Genomic DNA, 24,778 nt, shown 5'->3' with positions numbered 1-24,778 from the left:
CTCCATGAATTAAAAAAGAAACAACAAAAAGCAGTGAGTTCATTGAAGCGTCAGACTGCCTTCTCCCAGGGTGGTGTCAGCCCGGAGCCCGGAGCCCGGAGCCCGGAGCCCGGCCCCTCCCGAAGATCCCCGGGGCTGGTTCCTGGACCTCGCCAACTCCCGGGCGGCGAGCGGAAGGCGCGGCTCCCCCCCCCCCCCCCCACGTGCCCACATCCCCGGGCCGCCCCGTAGCTCCGGGCAGATGGAGTTTCCGGCCCGCGGTCCTCCGTGCCTGGGGTGGGGTGGGGGCGGTCAGACCCCTCCGGGGCCGAGCGCGCGCGGGGGGCGGGGCGGGCGATCGGCCGGCCGGGCGCTGGGTCGGCGCCTCGGGGGCGCACGGTTCCGCGCGGGGTGTCCACACCCGGTCGCCCGCCGCCGCCCCGCGTGCCCGGCCGAGGCGGGGGTGGCGGTGGCTGGGCCCTCCTCCCCGCCCCCCCCCGGGGGTGATTCCACCCCCGAAGGTGGAAATGCGGAAGTTTCCCTGCGCGGCTGACAGCTGAGGCTCGCGCCCGGCTCGGCATGCGCTCTTGGCGGCGGCGCGGCGCGCTGGACCCCCGGCTCTCGGCACCCCACCAACCCTAGAGGTCGCGGAACCGCGGGCGGGTCATGGCCACGCTGCCCAGCGCCGAGCGCCGCGCCTTTGCGCTCAAGATCAACAGGTAAGAAGACGCGCCCGGCGACGGAGCGTGATCGTCCAGCGCTTCCTCTCACCGTCTGGGACCAGGGCGAGTCCCTAAGACTTGGGGTGGGGTGGGGTGACTTGGAAGGGGAGGGGGGAGTCGTCGTGACCCCAGTGCTGCTGGGGAGTGCGCTGGCGCGGCGGGGCGCGCGCCGGGCTCAGCTGCGCCCCCCTGCAGTGTCTTCTCACCCACCTGGATCCTCTCTCCTAGCTCCACTTGCCCCCCCCCCCCCCACCCCGGCCTGCTGGTGCGGGGTTCTGACAGGTGCGGGGTGGGGCGCGGGGGAGGGGGGCTGCAGACAGTGCAGCGGGCACCTTGGGCACCCCACTAATTCCTATACATTGCTCCTTCTCCCCGTTTAGGGAAGGGGAAAGAAACCCAACTGCTCGAACTCAGTTTTGTTTTTCAAAGAGCTACTTAAAAAGACTTAAAAAGTCTTAAAAAAGGGCTTTTTCTCCTCTTGTTTTATGATGCCAGGGAAGGAAACAACAACAACAAAAAAAGTCTGGCTCGTGATGACATCTCTATTTTTATTCCCTAGTCCAAAGGAAGCCAGCCATGTAAATGGGAAAGGGTGATTGAAAAAAAAAAAAACAACCCTTCATTTAAATAAAAAAGGAATGGCCCAGAGATCCCGACTCACTAATTTTTAAAAACTGCATACACCAAATGTGCACATTTGCTGTCTCCGTTTCTCAGGGAGTTGTTTCAAAGGTAGTTTTTCCTCCACTGAAAACTGCTGACAGGTATTTGGGGGAGCATTTTTGCCTTGACCTGAGAACTCGTCTGGTTAAAAGACTATATATATGACCCTTGGCTGAAAGTGTCAACTTAACTCTTCTGCCATTCTCCCAGCTCTAAGAGTTTTCATTCTTCTTGATCTTGAGCCTGGGAAAGCCTGTGTGCAGCTCATGTGTGAAGTGTGAGCCACCAGGAATTAAGCCCAAGTAATGAGGCTGTCAGGACTTCCAGAGGGCATATTGAGCTTTATTGGAGATTTTATTTCCTCGTGTTGTGTAGCTGTGAGCAAACCATTTCTCTTTACTGCTCTTCAATATGATCTCTATGTTAGTGCTGAAGGCTAATGGGTATGGGTTTAAAGTCATCAATTCTATCAGGGATCTTCCTATGAGAATCCCCCTTCCCCCCCCCCCCCCCCCAGTATTTTGGCATGTACAGTAAAGGCTCTTGGGGGGAAAAGGAACCAAACTGAATGAATTGATGGATGTAGCACTGTGTACTTGCTTCTCTGTGCCTTGTCCCTGTGAATTTTATGTCAGGAAGTATGATTTGGGCAGAAGGAAGTTAGAGACTGTAATATTGTGTAAGGTTGACCCAAAATGAGTAACTACAACTTAGATTATTCCTCTAGGCAATCTTGGAAACAGCTGTGAGGTTGTTACAGCCCAAGAATTAAGAATAAAGGTCTTGAGCCAAGTAAGGTAGTTCACGCTTATAATCCCAGCACTCTGAAGATTGAGGTAGGAGGAGGATCTAGAGTTTGAGACAAGTCTGTGCTACATTGTGAAACTGCTGTTTAAACAAACAACAACAATAAACAAGCCAGGTGCCAGTGGCTCACGCCTGTAATCCTAGCTATCCAAGAGACTGAGATCTGAGGATTGTGGTTCAAAGCCAGCCCAGGCAGGAAAGTCCATTGACACTCTTATCTCCAAATAAACTACACACACACACAAAAACCAAGAAGTGGCCCTGTGGCTCAAGAGGAAGAGTGCTGGCCTTGAGCAAAAGAAGCTCAGTGATAGCACCCAGGCCCAGAGTTCAAGCTACAAGATCAGAAAAATAGAATAAACAAAAAAGCAAACCGAAAGAATAAAAGGCCCTAGCTGGAATCGGATTTGTTTACAATTTAGTTGTCTATCACTAACTGTGTTGATTAACTTCTTAAAGCTTTGATTTCTTTATATATCACAGGGGACTAGGGACAATTCCTGCCTTACTGTACCTGTGGGGAGGATTAAATGTGATGGTAGGTATGAAGTGCTGTCACCAGCAGCTTCATCTGGGTCACAGTCATCTCCAGCATTTGCATCCGTGAGACCCTAAGAGGGAATGGATGGTAGGTGGGAAAGCTGAAGTTGGAACTTTCCAGTGGAAACTAGTCTGAGTCACCTGTGGTGACACCTGTGGCCAGTTGAGGCTTTCTTGAGGGGAATGTTCACCCTCTTGTGCCTTCCATCCCCAGACACACTCAGGTGGACAGAATGAATGATGGAATCTGACCAAGAAGTACCCACTCAAAGAAAGCCCCAAATGTTCCCTAATCCCAAGGCAACAATATGGATTGCATATTTCTATTCTTAGACTTTTCTTTTCCCTACATAAAAGAATTAGACCAGTTATGCTAAGGTGTTTGGCAGTTATTACTGCTCAAAGGAATGGATTAATAAGGATATTTCTGCTATCAATATGATATTAAAATTCACCCCTATTGATTATTTACTATGTCTCAGATTCTATGTTGTTTCATTTAATGGATTCCATCACTAAATTCTCATGGCAATCCTAAGGAAGGGCAGGGAAGGTGTCTGACGGAAGTGGACACTGAGCTTGGAAATGTAGCAGCACATTGGCAAGTTCAAGTCCATGGAACTGACAACAGCACAGTTAGGCTTGCAAACTTCTGAAGACAGCTTTTAACTAGCTTGTGCTACTTTGACCCTATGTGCTTTAAGAATTGCCTTATAAGGCAAGTCAAGCATTAGAAATCATTTAAAATCAGCTTTTTCAAATCATTTCAGAAGCAGCGTTGGCAAATTGTTCTATTGCTGAACATTGCTTCTTATATTAGAAAGAGAAAACAACCAACCAAACCTAACAATGTGGAATGTTGAAAATGGAAAAGCAAAATGCTTTTCATTGCACATGTGCCTTTTAATATTAAAAATAGTCCAGATTACAAGATCCTGCTGAAGTACGGCTGCTAGGACATTTAGCCTGTGTTCAGATATTTTCCATCTTTTCACCTATCATGATATATTTATTTGGGTAAAATTCAGTGAATGAAATAATGAAGTCTGAGATAGCAAAAGTTGTCTTTGCACATAGCCAGTGCTGTGTGTGATACCCTCACCAAGGAGCAAGCAGACAGTATTGCTCCCAGTGGCTGAAGAATGTCCCCAGCAAGTTTTAAGTTCTGTGGCTCCCTGTAAGGGACATTTTACCCAGTCCAGGGGGCAGAGCTCTGGCCCAGGAGGAACCAGACACCACACCTGCCCGCAGCCATCAGTCCTGGCTCTCTCGGGAACCCACGTGTTGGAAATCTTCATTCAGGACTTGTTGGGAGCAACAAGTGTCACTGTTTAACTTGTTGTAGTTAAGAATTTTCTGGGGCCATAGCTCAGGGAAGATATAAGAAAGATCTGCTTCTGAAATGTATTTTCTGAGTTAGAAGAGGGAAGTTCAATTTCTTCTAAGTCTTACATGTTGGTTTTCCTTCCAGCTTAATTGTCACTGACTTCTTAAGTTCAGAGGAAAGACTAGATTTGAATAGGCAGTGCCAGATAATGCTAGCATTGGAGATCAAGCACTCCAGTCTTTAAAGGGTCCTCTACTCTTATTATTTACATTTTTTTCTTACTGGAATTGAGTGCCTTTTTAGATTACAAACATTATTACTAGCAGGACGTTGGTGGCTCGTATTTTCAATCCTAGCTGCTCAGAAGGCTGAGATCTGAGGATCATGGTTCAAAGCCAGCTGGGAAAGTAAAGTCCTTGAGACTCTTACTTCCAATCAACCATCAAAAACCTGGAAGTGGAGCTGTGACTCAAGTGGTAGAGCACTGGCCTTGAGCACAAAAGCATAGGACAGCACCTGAGTTCAAGCCCCAGTATCATCACACACACACACACACACACACACACACACACAGAAACTTATTACTGATACTCTGAAAAATTAAAAATCTTTGTTTTCTTTTTGTGTGATACTGGTGATTAAAATCAAAACTTCATGTGTGTCAGACAAGAGCTTTCCCACTGAGTTCCACTCCAGTTTACATAGTATCTTTCAAACATAGAATAGAAGTACAACTTGATCAAATGGTAATGTGAATAAAGAACTTTTGGAGTAAAACAGCAAAAGTATAGAATATGGAAAATAGTACTGATAATTCAGGATTGAAAAGGAAAAATTAGTGGCTCCTAATTGTATATAATGCATACTACATGGCAGATATGAGGATATGTCTTTATGTGTCATACCTGACTCACTGCTATAAAACAGGAACAATTACTGCCTTCACTTTAGTGGAGAAACTGAGCACTGGGAAGTTATTCATGCAGGTTACCCAGAGTCACAGCCAATTAAGGCAAAGCTAGGATTCCGATGCAGAAGTCTGGCTCCAGAATCCTGTATCCTAACTTGATATCCTACTTTAATTGTAAGATAAACCAAGTAACATTTACTTGAGCTTTAGTACTTTTTTTTATATGTGCCAGTACTAGGGCTTGGACCCAGGTCTCTCACTTAATTTTTTATTTTATTTTATTTTTTTACCATTTAACACTATACCACTGAGCCACAGCTCCACTTCTGGGTTTTTTGGTGGTTAATTGGAGGTAAGAGTCTCATGGACTTTTCTTCCCAGGCTGGCTTTGAACCATGATCCTCAGCCTCAGCCTCTTGAGTTGCTAGGATTACAGGTGAGAGCCTCTGGCAGCTGGCTGAACTTAGTACTTCATAAACTTGCATTTTATCCTTTAAAAAAGTAGAACAAAGGATTAGGCATAACTGTGTTTTTATGGAAGATAAAATAGAGTTGAGAAAAGAGAATAAAATTACATAAAGATGGCATTCAAGAACAACTCCAAGTCCAGGGGTATACTGTTGTAAAATGTGATGACTATAGATAACAGTAATGAACTGGACATTTCAGAAAGCTCACAGAAAGTATACTGAAAGTTTTCCCTAGAAAGAAAGAATACAAGTTTCAGGAATACTCTGATTCAAACATTACAAAATATACATGGCATATAAATATAAATCTGTAACTCTATATAATTTTGAGGATCTTGTATATTGATTAAAATGAATTTAATTTTACAAAAGAACAACTTCAATCATTTTGAGCACAAAAACTAGAACCAGATATGCTAGAGAGAACCTCATGAGAAGAATTTGGTCATTTTTTTTAAAGCAAAGATAATACAGACATTCAAGTGTATTTACTTGCATGTGTAAATGTGTATCTGGGGTGAAAAACCGAGCTGTTCTACTGCATGGCGTTGTGCTTTTATTCATCTGATGTGTTCTAGACGAAGGATCCATAGAGGATCTCAGACTGTAGACTCAATCTATGGCCTTTCATGTTTCAAATCATTTCAGATTCTTGGGAAAGAATAATAGGTAGGATTATAGGTGTTAGCCATTTTAGTTCTGCCACCTAGTGCTTTTCTACAGGTGCCGGAGAAGATCTATTTTGCAAGAACCTTCTTACCAGGGTGAGGTTTTCTTCTGTAGGAGTTCTTGGAACAGCAGCAAGTCTCATGTACTTGTGAAGCTGTTTTGTACTTCTTTCTGGGCCTATGGAAAGAAAGTATAATAATACTATGTGGTTCCCTAGAAGGAGAGAGTTCCGGGGACAAGGTCCCCTGTCCCCACAGTTAGCGAAGGAATTGATGATGTCAGAAACACCTGAAGTTTTACTCCTCTGCATTACTACACAGGGGCCATGAGAAGCAGGGTGTGAACATTCTAGGCTTCTTTGCTGCAGAATTCTAAGGAACAAAACCACTTGGTTCTTTTCAGTGGGAACAACAAGGTACTTATTAATTTGATAAAAGGCTAAAGCGGTGGGAATGTGCTAATCCTGTTCCCACATATCTAGTCTAATTTATGACCTGTCAGTAGCCAGAAGGCTTCTGTAGGCTGTAGGTAAAGACATGATATTTATATGGTGTAGTTCCTGTGCCTCTGAAGTTTGCACTTTATTGGCATGGTTTGCTACTTACCAGGCCACATCAAATAAAAATAGGTGGACATCGCAGAATATGAACACATTCATTGCTGGGTTCTGGTGAAATCGAACCAATTGGCAATGTTGGCCTAGCGGATGAGAAATTAAATTGTCTTCCCCTGCATCCATTCATTCTTCAGTGAATGAATGAAGTTATTAGGATGTTCTAAGTCATGGGCTGGGCCCTCGAAACACAACGGCAAAGAAAATGAGAAATAGCACTCACAAATCTGGAGTATCTTCAGTACCCCATACTTTTCATCCACATCCATTATCAAAACTAGCAAATTCCAGTAAGCTAAACAGCAAAATAGTACCCACATCTCTAACTCACATACATGAACATTTGGATGTACACAGCCTTCTATTTTTCTTTTTTCACAAAATGAAATCAGGTTATACATCTTCCATTATAATCTGTGTGGTAATTTCCAATAACATGAACAACTCTCCGTGGCAAGTGATGTGGATTTACATTATGAGTCACATGTGTATATGGTGATTTATTGAGTTGATTCTACTATTAGGCATAAAGATTGGCTCCAGATGTTTACAATAATGTACAGAACTTAATGGATAGAACAGTTGGCTTCCCTTCTGGGCTAGTGCAAATTCTTCCTTGGAAACTTCTAATAGTGGACCTGGTTTGGTGAAAAGAAAACGATGTTTCAAACTTTTGTTTGCTGCATTGATGTCTGGAAAAGTTATAGTTATTTATGCTCTGACCAGTGGTCCTAAAACCACCCATTTCCCCCCATCTCTACCGCCAGTTTTATCCTTCTTTCTAATCTTTATTCACCAGCCAATCTTGACCTTAATGTTTCTGTCCTCTTCCTCTAGCTTCTCTCCTGGGTTCTGCATGATCTGTGAAGTCATTCTTCAGTGATGGCAATAGTCATGCATTCCTTCTTTACTCTTTGCTTTCCATGCAAGTAAAGACGGTGAGTGATAACTTCTTTTTCAATGTTCTTTCCCCTTATTCCTTGAGTAGGTGGATTAATGATAAAAGTACTAGTGGAGAAAGAAGTTCCTTCCCTGTGGAAATTCTGGATACTGGGCCTTAAGCTGTGTTTTTTTTTTTTTTTAATTTTGTTTCACCATGTATACTAATCCATAGTCCCTTCTTCTTTAGAACGTATAAACCCTAGCTTCTTTTACCTTAGCCAGTAGAAGGAAAATCAGCATCCCTTTCTATCACAAAATGAGATTCTAGATTGCATATGTTACTTGGGTTTACATGATCAAGAGCATGGAGAATGTAGATTTCTTTTAGACTCTTGTTCTTGCCTTTCACGTTGGCTTCCTGGGGCTCACATAGCACATTAGTATCACTGCTTAGGAACTCCTGAAGCTTCTCAACTTTCAAAGGAGAAAACCCCCTGGTTTGCTATGATGGAGGCCCAAACTGAAAGTAGACTAAGTGGAACCAGATTAAGAAATGCAAAACCATAAATCAACCCTACCTTCTTCCTCCACCTCTTGGCAAATTAGTAGCCTTGTAAACCTTTGTTTGATATTTTATTTGTTCATTCACTCATTGTCCTTTGGGAATGTTACTCTACTCAAATGCTATGGGGGCCCTGGAAATATAAAAACAAGCAAGGTCTTTGCAGTCAAGGAGCAAGGGGACTAACCCCAAATTATGACCTGGAAAGGGAGGGAGTCCTGCCTTACGTCCAGCCATCAGTGCCTGCAGAGCATTTTGGAGGCCATTCCCCTGGGGATAATATAGTGCATTATTCAAAACATTTTTGGAAACTCAGAACTACACTCAGAAGCACAGTACATTTATTTTTATTTTTAAAAATATGCTTGGCAGTATGAAATCTTTTTTTTTTCCTTTGAAGGAGAAGCTTCCCTGTAAAAAATTTGCTTGAAAGTTTTCCAAAATATAGAAAATATAGTTGATTATGTGACAAGAATCTGAGGATCCCCAGTGGACTCTTTACAAGTGTGAGCATCTTACTACTTTTTCTCTAGATATAGTTAAATTAAAAGCAACACTACAGATGAATGTGAACCGCTTTGCTCTGCTTGCATTCATGTTCTCCCTTCTGCTTCCTCAAGTACACGGGGTTACAGAGTTGCCCTGTGTTCTGTGTGTATGTGTGTAGTACATGTATACACACAGATCTGTAAACCCTATATTATGCAGTTTCTGGAAAGGGCCAGAGTTCATTAACATTCAGGGAAGCTGTTACACTCAGTGATGTTTCACTTAAAGCAGAGAAATAACTATAAAGTTAGGGAGCTGGGTTCTAGCTACCTCTTCAAATAGCTCTGACACCAATTACAGAAAAGATTTCATAGGTGATTTCAGAATGACAGCTCCTTTTATCCCTGTAGGAACAGGGCTTGAACTCAAGACCTTGTTTGCTTGGTTGGCACTCTACCACTTGAACCATGACACTAGCCTTGATTTTTTTTGCTGGTTATTTTTGAAGATAAAAGCTTTAGACTTTTCTGTCTGAGTTGGCTTTGAACCATGATCCTCTAGGTTTCGGCTTCTTGAGTAGCTAGGATTACAGACGTCCATCAGAAAGACAGCTTGTCAGAATAAATTGCATCGCACTACTCACATGGGATTATGAAGAACAAGAGTTGTTGTTTCCTGATCACTCCTTAACATTCTGGTCATGTTGCTCATTTCCTGGAATAGACAGACATTTGTTCAAGAATTTTTTTCCTCTCCCCCAAATGAATGTACCCATGATTTGTGTTTGACTGCGATAAGCAGCTGAGTCTGTAATGTATTTGTTTCAAAATGCACAGTTTTTAAAACAGAATAGCCAGGTACCATGAGGCTCACACCTGTAATCCTAGCTATTCCAGGAAGCTCAGATTTGAAAATCACAGTTCAAAGCCAGCCAGCCCAGGCAGCAAAGTTGGTGAGACTCTTACCTGCAATTAGCCACCAAGAATTTGGAAGTAGAACTATGGCTGAAGAAGTCATAGAGTACTAGTCTTTTTTTCTTTTTTCTCTTTTTTGCTGGTCCTGGGGCTTGAACTCAGGGCCTGGACACTGTCCCTGAGCCTCTTTGTGCTCAAGGCTAGTGTTTTACTACTTGAGCCACAGTACCACTTCTGGGTACTAATCTTAAGCAAAAAAGTTCAACCTTGAGTTCAAGCCCCAGGACTGGCACCCATGTGTACATACACACGCACACACACACACACGCACGCATGCACGCACACACGTGCACACACACAGACACAATCAAGATTTTTGTCTCCTGGAGACTTAAGGAAAGCATGTGTGTTAGCAAAGGAGGGTGCTGGTATTTGCTCTTCCTGTGGGTAGTTTAATCTTGGCCCAGTGTCTGGTGTGGCCCCATTTGTTCTAAGAGGGGCAGTTTCTCTGCTGCACCAGAAGTCAGAAGACACACCGGGAAGAATGGCTATGGGTAGAAATGCTTTCCTCCAAGTTGCTCCCTTACCTTGATGCCAGGCAGGATGATATTTAGCACCCAGCACCCATCTTGTGTGGTGGACCATACTCTCTGTCCTTACCTCCCTACTGTATAATGTACACACCCAAGAGAAGCAGAGCCTTTCTCAGAAACCAATCATCTGGGGCCCATGGCTCACATGGAGGCAAACTGGAATTCTCTGGAAGTGCTAGGATCACAGTCCACTTTGATTTCTGCTAGGGGAAAATCTCAAAGTCTACCAGCACTGCTGGAGTCCTTAATCCAGTCAGTTAATGTAACTATTTCCAAGGCTGGGCTGACCATTTGTTCTGTGTGGAAACAACACTATCACCTCCCTGTTGACATTTCTGGCTATTTGACTTCTAATATCTTCCTCTTTTCTTCTAACATCTCACACTTCCATTCCCAGCTCACTATCTGTTCTCATGTTTTACCTTGAGAAACGGATCCAGTTTGTTTACTGTATCTTATTCTTTAGTAATTTGTTTCAAATCAGCAAGATCTTTTTTTTCTTCATTGCCTAGGAATTTTCTCTAGGCAAACAAATAGCGTTTGTCCTGCAGGATTCACCTGGAGTTCGAGAATGAAACCGTTGAAAGTTACATAATGTAATGACCGGGGCTGGATTGGGTGGCTGGGTGCATATTGTAGGCAGGAATGATAGAACAGAGAGGGAGAAGCCTGTGGCCCTGCAGATTAGGAAAATCCCTGTAAGGAGTTGAAACTTCAGCCAGGCCCTGAAGAACAGAGAGTGAGGGAATCAAGAAACTGATAGCGTGTGAAAAACAGGGAGCAGAGTGTAGAACAGATAGGGTCAAATGAGAAGCATCAGGAGGAGGCTGGTGTGAGATGAGGGCCAGGATTAAGCCAGGGTAATAAGAATGGGAGAAAAGTCTGCTTTTGAAGGCATTTTAAAAAGGGAACCAGCAAGCTGGGTGCCAGTGGCTCATGCCTCTAATCCTACTACTCTAGAGGCTGAGATCTGAGGAATTTGGTGCCTGGCCAGTCTGGGCAGGAAAGTCTACGAGACTCTTTCCTCCAATTAACCACCAGAGAGCCAGAAGTGGCATTGTGGCTCAAAGTGGTAGAGTGGTAGCCTTGAGCAAGAAAGCTCAGAGACAGTGCCCCGGCCCTGAGTTCAAGCCCCGTAACTGCCAAAAGGGGGGTGGGATCAGCTAGACACGGGAAACAATGAAGCAGTTATTCACTCATTTCTGCTTATAGACCAGAACGTCCTACATGCCTAGCTTTGAGCTGCTGAGTATGAGAATAGAGTGGTGAATAAGACAGATAGGCCATTTGGTTCTGGAAGGAGAAATATGACAATGAGGAAACAGTTAAAAATAAACCAATAAATAAGGACATATCAGATATGATAAAGGTTATTTGAAGAATGTAAGGGATATGGATACTTTAGATATTCCCAGAAAAGTGTCCCGGAGAGAGAAACTCCAGGCAAAGAACTCAAAAGAATCAGCCTGCTGTGTAGGAAGGCGAGCAGGAGCTCCTATGTCGGGTGGAGTGAATTACAGGAGGAGAGCACAGAGCAAAAAAGTGATTGCCCAGGTGATCTGGGCACACTCCAATTGTATGAAGGCCTTAGAGGCAGTAAAGAAAGCTCAAATAACCATGAGGTTGAAAGGGAAGGCTTTTGGAACAAAGCTGTGTGAGGAGTGACTTTGTGTGTAAAGGATCCTTCTGACTTCTATGTGGAAAAGTGACAGTGGACACGGGACTGGGTGGGAGGTGGTGCTTGTGTGTTACAACTGCCCGGTGAGTGGACAGAGAACAGAGGCGGCCCAGGGATGCATTTTGGAGCTAGGTGTGAGGGAGGTAATGTAGCATGGACAATGTGAGAAAATGAGAAATCAAAATACCCCTGTGGCTGGAGTTAAAGTTGGACACAAACGTTGGTGGTGGAAATGGAAAGAACTGAGGGAGAAGTAGGCATTGAGGAGGAATCAACGCGTTCAACGGGGGACATAAGAGGTCTAAGATACTGATGCTCAAAAAAGAGTTACCTAGTATGTGGCCGTAGTTAGCACTCTGAAACTCAAAAGGGCAAGGTGAAGCCTGGATATTTAAATTTGTAAGTGTTTATACCACTCAGACTTAAACTAAGGAAGGAAATAAAAATATTAGAAAAGATCTTGATAAGGTTGTTAAAACTTCTAGAAAATTGTATATATAGCATGATAATCATTTTACTTAAAAATGCATGTATATACTTATATAACCACTTTGGAAAGCAGTCTGGAGGGTCCTCAGAAAGCTAAATATTGACCTCCCTTATGACCCAGTCATACCACTTCTAGCCATCTACCCTGAACAACTGGAACCAAAATACAAGGACACGTGCACCTCCATGTTTATTGCAGCACTGTTCGCAATAGCTAGGATATGGAAACAACCTAGGTGCCCCACCACAGATGAATGGATCCAAAAATTGTGGTATCTATACACAATGGAATATTATGCAGCCATTAGAAATGACAAAATAATGACATTTGCAGGGAAGTGGATGGAGCTAGAAGAAATCATGTTGAGCAAGGTAAGCCAAGAGCAAAGAGACAAACAGTACATGGTCTCCCTGATAAATGGATGTTAAATCCAAATGTTAGGTGTACGACAAAACTAACAGGACTCAAGAAACAAAGAACTTCCACTCATCTGATTGAACCACTACTAAATAACCCCATGCTGCTGATCACATGTATGGTATATATGTGTACACCAGAGGGGAACCAGGAAGATGACACAGAACTAGAGGGAAACAGGGAAAAACATACAACGGGACCCATTAGCTGCACAGGACATTGACCAAAATGAACCAAGCAACTCAATGACAGCGATGGGAGGGAGGGAACAAGTGGGAAAGAGGGAACAGCTGATGCTATGCAAAACAAATGTACATACTACCCAATGTGGAAGAAATAACTGCATTGCAAAGCTCATAGAACTCATAAATGTTATAGACCGTGATAGACAATTTGCTCCAGGAAAGTTAGAATGTGTTTGTGACTTTAACTGAGCATCACTATCCCACAATACTGTGAAATTTGGGAAATTAGGTAATCACTTAATCACAATAAAAAATGCATGTATATATCCTATAGATAAAAATATGACAGGGGGCTAGGAAGGTGGCTCAGTGGTAGAGCGCTTGCCTTGCATGCATGAGGCCCTGGGTTCAATTCCTCAGCACCACATAAGCAAAAAGAAAAAAGCCGGAAGTGGTGCTGTGGCTCAAGTGGTAGAGCGCTAGCCTTGAGCTGAAGAGCTGAGGGACAGTGCCCAGGCCAAGAGTTCAGGCCCCATGACCGGACCCCCCCCTAAAAAAAAGATATGACAAAAATGAGAAGGACTTTTATCAACATGTCAAGATCATGAGAATTATTAATGGGTGGGGAGAATTATCAGTGATGTTAACTTGTTTGTGGTGTGTGTGTGTGTGTGTGTGTGTGTGTATGTGTTTTCCAAGTTTTCTTTGAAGAGTTTTCCTTTAAATTGCAAAAAGTAACATTTATGAAAGTAATACCACCAGGATTTCCATTATGGGCAAATAAGAATAAAGATAGTACCAGTGGGAATTACAAAGATTGGATCTTAAAATTAGTTTTAAGAGATGGCTTTGTATTTTTTTTCGTAGAGAAAGAATATACTAAAATAGGCAATTACCTGCACTCACTGCTTCTCTGCAGAGGGAAATTCAATTTTACCTTGTTGAAAGTGCTGTGGTCCCTTGAGAAAAAATAGCAAGAGGTGCCTGGGCTTTGTGACATTGCTATTTCTCTGGTCTCTACAGTTGGCAACATTCCAGGCTGACCTTCATCCTGGAATCAATACAGTAAAACCAGAGCCATGATTTTCTTCTGCAGATCTTAGTTTTTTTTTTTTTTAGAAACCACTGTGATTTTTGGATTACTTATGATCACAGCCTAATCTGGTCTTCCTTAGCTATGAGTATAAAATACACAACACCTGTACTGGGAAGCTTGAGACAGAGGCGTAGAGCCTAAGAAATAGAAGTTAGGAAGTCATCACTGAGGTGGGGATGGAGAATGAAGAAGGGGAAGAAAAGGAATGAGTCCAGGCCAAGAGTCACTAGAACAAAAGAGAAGAGCAACACACAGAGAAGAGGAAGAACTGGATCAAGATAGGACAGGCAGCGTGGCTTTAGAGAAGGGAGCTAGCAGTGGCTGTTAAAAAGATCAGATGCCAGATAATGGGGGTGAAGAAAGAGCCAATGGGTTTGCCTTGAAATCTTACGAAACAGCAGTTTCAGTGCAACTGCGGGGAAGGAAGTCTGATTTCATTAGGCTATGGTTGGAGTCAGTGCAGAAGAAATAGAGGAAACGGATGGAGGCCACCCTTCACACATCTGCAGGAGGGAGAGAAGGCTTCATCCTGAAATCGAGTCTTCTATGACTAAGGTTCTGTTCAGTTACACAGAAGATTTTGACATTTCTTTTTTTACTGGCACTGCTGTGCAGAATAGTCTCTTAAGGAATGTGGTCATCCTTTTTTTTTCTTCTTGGAGTTTTTATGTGTTCCATGTAGACATGTTAGAGTACTTTTTTTTTTTTTTTTTTTTGTCGGTCATTGGGCTTGAACTCTGGGCCTGGGCGCTGTCCCTCAGTTCTTCAGCTCAAGGCGAGCGCTCTACCACTTGAGCTACAGCGCCACTTCCGGTTTTCTGGTGGTTTATTGGAGATAGGAGTCTCACGGTCTCTCCTGCCCGGGCTGGCTTTGAACCGCGATCCTCAGATCTCAGCCTCCTGAGTAGCTAGGATTACAGGCGTGAGCCACCAGCGCCCGTCGTGTTACAGTACTTTTATATTGTGTTGATTAGCAAAGCACTTGTTAACAGGTTGAAGTATGTCGTTGGCCCCAAGGAATTCTAAGCCCTGACACCTGTGAGAGCATCTTTAGTTGTGAAAATGGTCCTTTCAGAGAAAAACAAATTAAGGTTGACAGTCATTATTGGATTGGGGTGGGCCCTACATCCCATCACAGAGACAGCCCTGGGAAGACAGAGGTAGAGAAGGTCAATCTCACAACAAAGGGCAAAGAATGTAAGCAACAACAACAAAACAACCAACAAAACTACCAGAAGCCAAAGGAAGCTAGAAAAGGCAAGAATAATTTTCCCCTAGCCCCTTTCTGGGGAAGAAGGCCTTGTTGAAACTTTGTTTTCTATGAGAGAATGCCTTGGAAGCCAATATACCACCCTAAATTTTGGGGACCTAAAACAGCTGTTGGCTGTCTCTTATAATCCTGTGTATTGGGCTCAGCTGCATGGTTCTTCTGTCTATCCTACTGAAAGTGTTTATGTGCTCATAGTTAGCGGATGATGGCTCAGGTAAGGTGGGAAGATGGTTTCCCCAAATCCAAGAGCTTGATGTTGACTGTTAGGAGGGCCTGGCATTTTTGTATGATCTCTCAGCCTTCAGCAGCCAAGCCCAGAGAGTATATTCCTTACTTGGTAGAAGGAATATTCTAACAGGATGATGGTGGAAGCTACAAGGTTTCTTGAGGCCTAATCTGGAACTCTTGGTCACCTCTATCACATTTCTTTGTTAACACGAGTCACCAAGCAACCCAGATTTAGGCGATAGGAAAGAGAGAAGGTATGAAGTATCAGCACCCCGCAGACAAAGTCATCCTGGGCTTGTCAGATTTCAGAATCTTTAAGCAGAAAGTCTATGCTTTCCCTATTCATATCCCAATACCCATTTTACTAGTAGAGTAACCAAGAACCGGTTCCAGTTGCTCCTTCCAACAGAGCAAATGACTCATGCTTTGTATGGGATGTTTGGGCCTGAGAAAGACAAGTGTGTGTCTAGGAGACTTACACACAGTCTTGTCTGGAGGCAGGTGAATGAATTTAATGACTTGGTTTTCTCTAAACTCCCATAATTACATTTATGGAGCTCAGATTGCACAGCTGTCTGAGTGAGAAATGAAGTCGCAGTTTGAGGGCATCGGAGAACCAAGGCGTCTGGGAGTTGTGATGTGTCTCACCAGGGCAGGGTTTGACACTAAACTATATGACTTAGAGTTGGCAAGCTCTTTATCCACCAGTGAACAAATAAGCTTCGAAATGCAATGTCTGCCACCTACCTGGTGAGTTACAGCATGGAAGGCATTAAAAATGAGTACTAGAAGAAAATGGAACAGAAAGACAAACATACTGGAAGAGAGGTGCTATGTACAGTTTTAGAAGAACCATTTCCATATCCATTAGGATGGTTTTCAGCTGATGCAGATAACAATCACTCAGAGCGTTGAACACGTGTGCTTGACTTTGTGTATGTGTGTTTGTGTGGGTCTATGTTCATTCTGGGCCTTGAACTCGGGTCTTGGGCATTGTCCCTGAGCTTTTGTGCCCAAGGCTAGTGCTCTACCATTTGAGCCACAGCTTCTACCACCAGCTTTTTAGTGGTTAAATGGACATAAGAGTCTCATGGACTTTTCTGCCCTGGCTGGCTTTGAACTGGGATCCTTAGATCTCATCCTCTTAAGTAGCAAGGATTATAGGCATGAGCCACCAGTGCCTGGCTCAGTTTTTAATAAGAATTCTAGTGGTTGACTATCCACATTTGATGTCATGGCCAAGGTGCACCTGTAGATTCAGGTTCTCATGTCTTCCACAATCCTTAGTGTGTGTGTCTTCATCACTGTGATTATGGGATGCTTCTGAAACTGTACATTGAGTCAACATGGAAGAAGCTGAGGGAAGGCAAATAAGGCATACCAGCTAACTTGTTTCTCTTTTAAGAATCTTTCCCAGAAGCTCCCATGATGAGATCTCTTTATTCATCTTTTATTCAGAACTGTGTAACTTCTGTCTACAAGCGAGGTTTGCAAATATAATTTCTCTATTAATTTTTGTATACCCATAGTAGGGCTTGAACTCAGGGCCTGAATGTGGTCCTTTAGGTTTTTCCCTCAAGGCTAGATCTCTACCACTTGATCTACAGCTCTACTTCCGGCTTTTGCTAGTTAACTAAGATAAAGAGTCTCATAGACTTTTCTTCCCAGGCTGGGTTCAGACCACAATCTTCATATCTCAGCCTCCTGAGTAGCTAGGATTATAGTCTTGAGCCACTGGCGCCGGGCACAAATTCTTAATAATGTTAAAGGTGTTAATAATGAACAACGCTCCTTGAAATATCATAGTTACCTTTAACTTTTTTTTTTACTTTAAAGCTTTTGTTTTGAAAAGATTCCAAACTCACAGAAAAGATGCAAGAGCAATACAATACACTCCTGTCTATTCCCTAGCCAGGTCCATCAATGCTGGACATTTTGTTACATTTGCATCATTATCTGGCTACTTGCTTGGAAAGTCATCATGGTGCTGCAAAAGACACCATCCTGGTGACCAGACTTGGATTCTAGCCTCTTCTCTGCTACCAATCTCAACTTCAGATACAAAGAAGGAAAACATTGTCCCTTGTCAGGTCCCATATTTACCCATTTACCTATGTTTACTTTCCTATCATTTCTAGGGGGCTCCAATTTCAGGTACTACTGGGTCCTCAGCTCCCAGGCTATATCTTTCCTTCTTCCTCTGGTTATAGGCCAAGGGCTTCTGGTGGCATTGAGGGTATGTGGCATGGGCACTATAGATCTCACTGCCCAAATGGGCATGTTCTAACACTCACGTTCTTCCTCATGATGCCCATTAGGGGCAGGCATCAGGGAAAGAGGCTCATGGCTGCAACATTCCTTTCTCTCCACAACTACATCCGCCCTGAGATAAAATCAGTCTTTGGTAGCCCTAACTCCACCTCTAACTACAATCTTTGGTACCTCTAACTCCAAACTTTTGAATAACGTAGTCTTTAACATTAGCTTTTCCACCAGGTGCTGGTGGCTCATGTCTATAAACCCTAGCTACTGAGGAGGCTGAGGATCATGATTCGCAGCCAGTCTGGGCAGGAAAGTCTGTGAGCCTCTTTATCTCTCCAGTGAATCAGAAAACCAGAAGTGGAGCTGGGGCTGAAAATGGTAGAGTGCTAGCCTTGAACACAAAAGTCTGGGGACAGCATCTAGGCTCTGAGTTTAAGCCCCACAATCGACATAAAAAGGAGAGTGGGGAATAGCTTTTCCAGTTTTTCACCACAGTAAACACTTTTTCCCATCGATTATTTTTTTCTCTCACTCTCGCTTGATTTTTTTCCGCTCACAGTTAGTGCTCTACTACTTGAGCCATGTCTCTAGTTCCAGCTTTTGCTGGTTATATGGAGATAAGAGTCACAGGATTTGTCTGCCTGGGACTGACTTCATACCTGCATTCTCAGATCTCAGCCTCCTGCGCAGCTAAAATGATAGGTGTGAGTCACCAGCAACCTGGTGGCTGGGCAGTGCATTGTGATGAGAACCGCCGCCGGCTGTCTCCCCATGTCCTGGGTACACTTGTCTCTCTTCAGGCAGCTCCTTGAAAGGTAGACTTCTAGGAAAAAAAACGGGACACCTGGGATTGCTGACCACTGACTTCGCCTTGCCCCCACACCAGGTGAGTTAATTGCTCTGGCTCATCCACCTCCTGATCTTGCTTTGCTGGTTCCTGATATCCAATCTCAGGCCCAGAAGCCTCACACTTCCTCTCTGAGCTGTCTGTAAGGTCACAGGCTCTCAGGCAGCAGCTGAGTTTTTTTTTTTTTTTTTTTACCTTTCTAGCTCTTTCCTTATTTGGTAGGTAGCTCTTTAAGACATCAGGGCCACGATGAAATCGGCATCTTGACAAACACTGAAAAAAATGAAAGGGTCTCTCAATATGCACCCCAGTGGGTGCGACCCTAGGTTGTGTTCATCTGCTATATTGTTAAGAATGCTGAAGTAATAGCTGGAAGCATCTACTCAGTGCGGGGTACCGGGCACCTTTCCACCTCTTATCCTCATACAATTCCAGGTTGTGGGCAGAGTAGGGAAGCAAAGTTTTGGGAAGCCCCAAGATGGAGCGGCTGGAACATCACCCTGCCTATGCCAAGTGAACAGGGTTCCTTGATCCCGAGATCAGGAAGCCAAATGGCATCCAGAAAGTTCCCTTGGACCTCCTTTGTTATCTGATGAGGCAGGAGGGGTGCAGAAATGGAAGGCCAGGGAAGGACTCAAAAAATCATTTCCTTGTGGTAGAAGAAGGGACAGGTTGTGTGTGTGTGTGTGTGTGTGTGTGTGTGTGTGTATGTGTGTGTGTGTGCGTGAAAACTTTTAAATTCACCTATAAAATCATACCGGTGTTTAAGTGTTCTTGGTGTTAGAACCAGAGATTGTTCATGAGCCATTTACAATTTGCAAGTGAACTGTTCAAGAAATCATGGAAAGCTAAAGGAAAAAAAGATTAACATGATTTTTTTCCTCTTTAAAATGAATATTGGAATTAAAATTCCTTAACACTGAACTACAGGGTGGTTTTGTTGTTGTTTTTTGCCAGTCTTGGGGCTTGAACTCTGGGCCTGGGCTCTGTCTCTGAGCTTTTATGCTCAAGACTAGCACTCTACCACTTTGAGTCACAGTACTATTTATGGTTTTCTGGTGGTTAATTGGAGATAAGAGTTTCACATTCTTTTCTGCATGGGCTGGCTTCAAACTGCAGTCCTCAGATCTCAGCCTCCTGAGTAGCTAGTGAGCCACAGGTGCCTGGATATGAAGTGTTGAATATTTTTAAGGTTTGGGACAAGGTCTCCCTGTGTTCCTCAGACTAGCCTCAAACACTCAATTCTCCTGTCCCAGCCCACTTGTGTACTGGGATTACAGGTGTGTGCCATCACTCCTGGCCTAAAAAGTTTTTTTGTTTTTGTTGTTTTTTGTCGGTCATGGGGCCTGAACTCTGGGCCTGGGTGCTGTCCCTCAGCTCTTCAGCTCAAGGCAAGCCCTCTACCTCTTGAGCCACTGAGCTATTTCCCCTAAAAGGTTTTAAATAGACTGAATACCTTTTGACACTTAGTAAAATATTGTCACACAGCTGAAATAGAATGTCACTGTTTATAAATTGCTATTCACATCTGATTTACAGAAAGTAATATGTCTGTAGTCATCTTTCCATTAATTTGAGTTTGCCAGCTATTTTTTAAGTACTTTTAAAATTAGCTGGTGAAGTAGGGAATAAATAGCTATTTTCTATCTTCATTGCTTCCATATTTTAGAAGAAAATCAAATATGACAAGGTAGTAACCTGTAGAATTTACTTGAATTTGCTCATCTTTTAACTAAAAAAAAAAAAATCTTTTGTGGTGGCTATTTCTTATTTTAAGAATTTTGAAACTAGTTTGATGGTTGAGAAAGCTCTGTTTTGAAAATGTGATAGCTATTAAGCATAAAAGAACATGCTTTGATCCCATTCAGGAGGACGAGATCTGGAGGATCATAGCTGGGAGGTCATCCTGGGGCAGAAGGGAAGTTGGTACACATCTGTGATCCTAGCTACACTGGAGGCCCAAATAGGAAGATCATGGTTGGAGGCTGGCCTGAGCAAAAGTACAAGACCCTATCCAAACATAATGAAAGCACAAAAGGACTGTGGGCCTGGCTTAAGTGGTAGATCACCTGAGTACTAGAAAGGGTAAGGCCCTGAGTTCAGACCCCAGTGCTGAAAAATACAATAGTCTCTGGGGAAATAAGTATTTCCAATGCAAATTCAGTTTATAGTATGCTTATTAATCCATGGTCTCTGATTGTTCCATTGCTCCCAATGTGTGTTGTAAAGTTCTTTTCTCACCGTTTAAAAGTTAACAGAAGTTGCAAAATCTTTGTATTGAAACTTCAGTACTTCCAAGACAAAGAACCTGTCTCAAGTAGAATCCAGGGGTTTGGATAATGTGGAGAGGACCCCCATTGGAGATGATGTTTTCCTGTGAACACTGGATCTGTCCTCCAAAGGCTGGGCAGCCTAGAGGAAAGCCGTGTGGACTTGGTAGAGTTTCACACACAAAACGCATCGGCTTTGTTGACAGATGGATGCAAAGTGAGCATGGAGAAGACAAAAGTAGATTAACATCACCCTTCAGCTTCCAACCCTGAACTTTGTCATGGCGGCCTGACTTACTACCAACTTTACTGGGCCAGTTTTTCTTCCTTTTGAAGAAGTACCATTCACTTGCAGCGTGTGCTGTTTTTTTTTTTCTTTCCTTCTGAAGTCTATCTGATTCAACTATCAGGACCAGAAGAAACTTGTGGTATAAGGGAGGTTGCCTTTATTTAGATTCTCCACCTTCCTATTCATATCCACTCACTTCCAGAATGTTCTGGCCTTGCCTTCCACATGTGATCTACAGATGTTCACGTGTACCTGTAGTAGGCTTTTCTCAGAACCACCTTCAAAACCAGCCTTCCATTCACTCAGCCTTCAACATGAATTGGTTCATGGCTGCTTTTCGTGACTTTCATGACTTGGTCATGTTTTTGAGAGAGTACTTTGTCAAAGGCAGGGTTTCTGCATGAAAATGCAGAACTCTGGAATAAGGGTTTATCTGAAACAACATGATCTTTCCTTTTTTTAATTAAAAATTATCTAGTGAAGGGACAAAGACTAATGCAGCCATGGTACTCATTAGACACTATGATGAAAATGAACTATATAACTTGTGAATGGGGACAGGAGGGAAAATCACAGAGAGGGGAAGGGAAGGGATGATGTTATCCAAAAAGAAATGTACCTTTTACCTGACTTACGTAATTGTAACCTCTCTGTACATCCCCTCTGTAATAACAATATGAAGTTTTAAAAAAAATGATCTTCAAGTAATTATATAATGGAGTTACAGTTCAATGTGTCGTTTTATGAGTACCATCCATCTTGCAGTGTGAGCCCTTTGCCTCATTCTCCTCCATCTTTGGGAGATGGGCATTTGCGGCTAGGAGGGCCATTCGTTCTAGGCAAGGGGAAAGTGGAGACCAACGTGGGTGATGCTTGTGGAGCACCAATTGTCTTTACCATCCATGGCTCACAAAGTCACCTTCTTCCACTTTGGATCCTCCCTCCCGTCTGCCCATTCTTCTCTTGGCACCTGTTCCCTTTGTAACTGATGTTGCCTCACCCAGGAGGCTGCAGGCCGACAGTTGGGGGTATGAGGCTGCTGGGGGAGTTTCTCAAGTTTGGGGGAATACCAAGGATTGGCAACTTTTTGGGTTCACAGATACCCTCACGATGTGGCTTTGGAAACAGAATACCTGCACCCCAGCATCCACCTCACCCCTCATTTGCCAACCTGCGTCTTCCATGCCCAGCAGTGAACTCTGTGAAGTAGTTTTAAAGGCAAGCCACCACCCCAAGCTGAGCCTGCCTCTGGCCATAGGCGATTACTTCACAGAGGTAAATGAATAGAGAGAAGGCAGTGATGGTTTATATATTGTCAGCAGCACTCTTGACAGCCTCAATAAATTTCCTTTCAAACCTTTAATATATGGCATGGAGCCTTTCTTTCTTCTCTATTCCTACTTACTTACAGTGCATCCCAACTGCCAAACCAGATTTGGATCTTTCAGAGGGTGTATTATTGCTTTTAATGATGGCTTCTGGACAATTCATAACAGTCTGAAAGCTCTATAAAGCTGCACTTGGCCCCCGGGCCCTCCCTTACTTTAGAACACATGTTGGTAAGGAGGAAGCATGTCTTGGAACCATCCAAAGTCCTTGTCTGTATTCCAAGCATCTTTTTAAATTCTCGTTCTGTCCTGGCACAGGCACTTACCCTATCTATAGGAGTATGTGGGGTTCAAGATACAAAACCAAAAGAGGACTAGACTCTCTATTAAGCTAATGGGAAATGGCCTAGGCCTATGTACTATTTACTTGGGCAAAAATAGGATAGATGCACTGCTTTATAGAAATTCCTTCCTGCATTCTTTAGGGAAAATTTTTCCATCTGAACTAAATGACTAAGAGAGGGGTAGTTTGGGGCTCAATAGCTTTGACATTGTCCCTTAGAGGAATGAAACAATTAAAGAAACTGATTTCCTCTGAGAGAAGGCTTATTTATAGAAAACATTCCCAGTAGAGACCCTCTAATACCACATAATACTTGATTTTTTTTTTTTCCTTGCTGGGATTCCCACTGGTTATTTTTCTTTAATGCCTCCCCATGTTTTAGGAACCGAACTTCCTTAACCTTGCACCATCACTCCCAAATTTCCACAAGTACGGACATTTGAGAAAAACACAAGATTTAAGAGGCCTAAAGTGGGGGAGGGAAAGTAATTTAAGAAACTGAGGACAGTCAAAAGGCAAAGTTAATAGTATGTCTCTGTTCCCAGGAAGGAGCTTCCAGAGGTCAGAAGGACTTGATGTGAGAGATCAAGTTAGAACCAGACTGGCAAGTGGTCATTGGCTAGGCAGGAAAAGGTCACCTGAATCTATCAAGGGCATCTTCTGTAGAGTTGGGAGGGGGGAATCCTGAGAACTTGACCAAGAGTGATAGAGAGAGTAAAGGTGGTCAGGGAAAGGCTGAGACCCAAAACTTGAGGCAGGCTACCAGGAAGAGGATTGAGTGCTTCCTAGAAAGCAGAGGGGAGTCTGGGGTGAGGAGGTATTTTCCAGATGTATATGAAACTCTGGATAAAGAACGATCTCAAATAAAAATACAGATGAAATTTCTGTTAAAGGCACCTCCTCTGCCTTCCTCTCCCACATTCTTGGAAAATATGAGTGCATTAATAGATTTTGGACCTCCAAAGGGCTTCTCGGAGTGCTTGAGATTGGTTCTTTGTTGGAATATGAAGAGACAAAGATGTCTACAGAAAGAACCTCTTAGCTGAGCAAAATCGATCCTCAGTCATTCTCTTTAGGCATCTGGGCTATGTTTGCAACACATTCCATAACTACTTATCCATGAAAGGATTAATGATACTGGAGCTGGGTTCAAAGTCTCAGCAACAAGTTGAAACCTGTTTTTCTCAGGAGTCAGGGTAAAGTTAATATCCTTTCTTGAGAAAGCTTTCTCATGTGAACTTACCATTGCTATAGGAAAATACCAGAAGGCTCATTCCTGTGTCAGCTTCTCTGAGAAGCTTTTCCTTTCTTAGTTTGTAAAATGGAGATAATGCTGGCCCCATAGAGTTATTGTAAAAGCTAAATGACCTAATTAGAATAGTCCCAGTTAAACAGTGAACACTCTTTAAATATGACTAGCATACTAGTAATTGTAGGGACACTAATAGGCTTTTTGGGGTTGTCAGGATTATAAGTACTTGAAGTTTAACTCAGGTAGCAGTGCATCATCACCATCATCATTATTATTAATTTATTTTATGCCAGTTCTTGGGCTTGAACTCAGGGCTTGGGTTTTGTCCTTGAGCATTTTTTGCTAGAGGCTAGCACTCTACCACTTGAGCCACAGCTCTACTTCCAACTTTTTTTGGTAGCTGCTTGGAGACAAGAGTCTTACTGGCTTTCCTGTCCAGACTGGCTTTGAACCATAATCCTCAGAGCCCAGCTTCGGGAGTAGCTAGAATTACAGGTGTGAGCCACCCGTGCCAGGCTAGCAGTGCATTATTTTTAAGAGTATATCTGCAAATAGGGAGGTAGAAAGCTTGGTAGCCAGCACCAGGGTTATTCGTACAGCCTGGTAGGTTTGGAGTGCAGGATCCCTCTGTCTGTTCTTCTTCCTCCACCTGCAGACTTCTCTGTCATTTTGCCATGTCAAGG

The 24,778-nt window shown here is 43.3% G+C and overlaps 1 protein-coding gene across 2 annotated transcripts in view; it reads left to right on the top strand.

Moving 5' to 3' along the window:
• The first annotated feature begins 475 nt into the window (after positions 1 to 475).
• Dock8 (dedicator of cytokinesis 8) overlaps positions 476 to 24,778 on the top strand; it is a 180,370-nt gene continuing 156,067 nt past the window's right edge. The window contains exon 1 of one of the 2 annotated variants that reach the window (XM_042699402.1): positions 476 to 698. In XM_042699402.1, the coding sequence (XP_042555336.1) occupies positions 646 to 698 (53 nt within the window). In that variant the 5' untranslated portion in view covers positions 476 to 645. The remainder of the gene's footprint in view (positions 699 to 24,778) is intronic. The other variant, XM_042699401.1, reaches the window with a different exon arrangement.

The sequence above is a fragment of the Dipodomys spectabilis genome, unplaced genomic scaffold (assembly GCF_019054845.1).
Source record: "Dipodomys spectabilis isolate Male_0828 unplaced genomic scaffold, ASM1905484v1 ptg000241l, whole genome shotgun sequence".
NCBI classification, from domain to species: domain Eukaryota; kingdom Metazoa; phylum Chordata; class Mammalia; order Rodentia; family Heteromyidae; genus Dipodomys; species Dipodomys spectabilis.
Note: the sequence above shows the minus strand (reverse complement) of the source record. Positions and strands in the feature narration are given on the sequence as shown.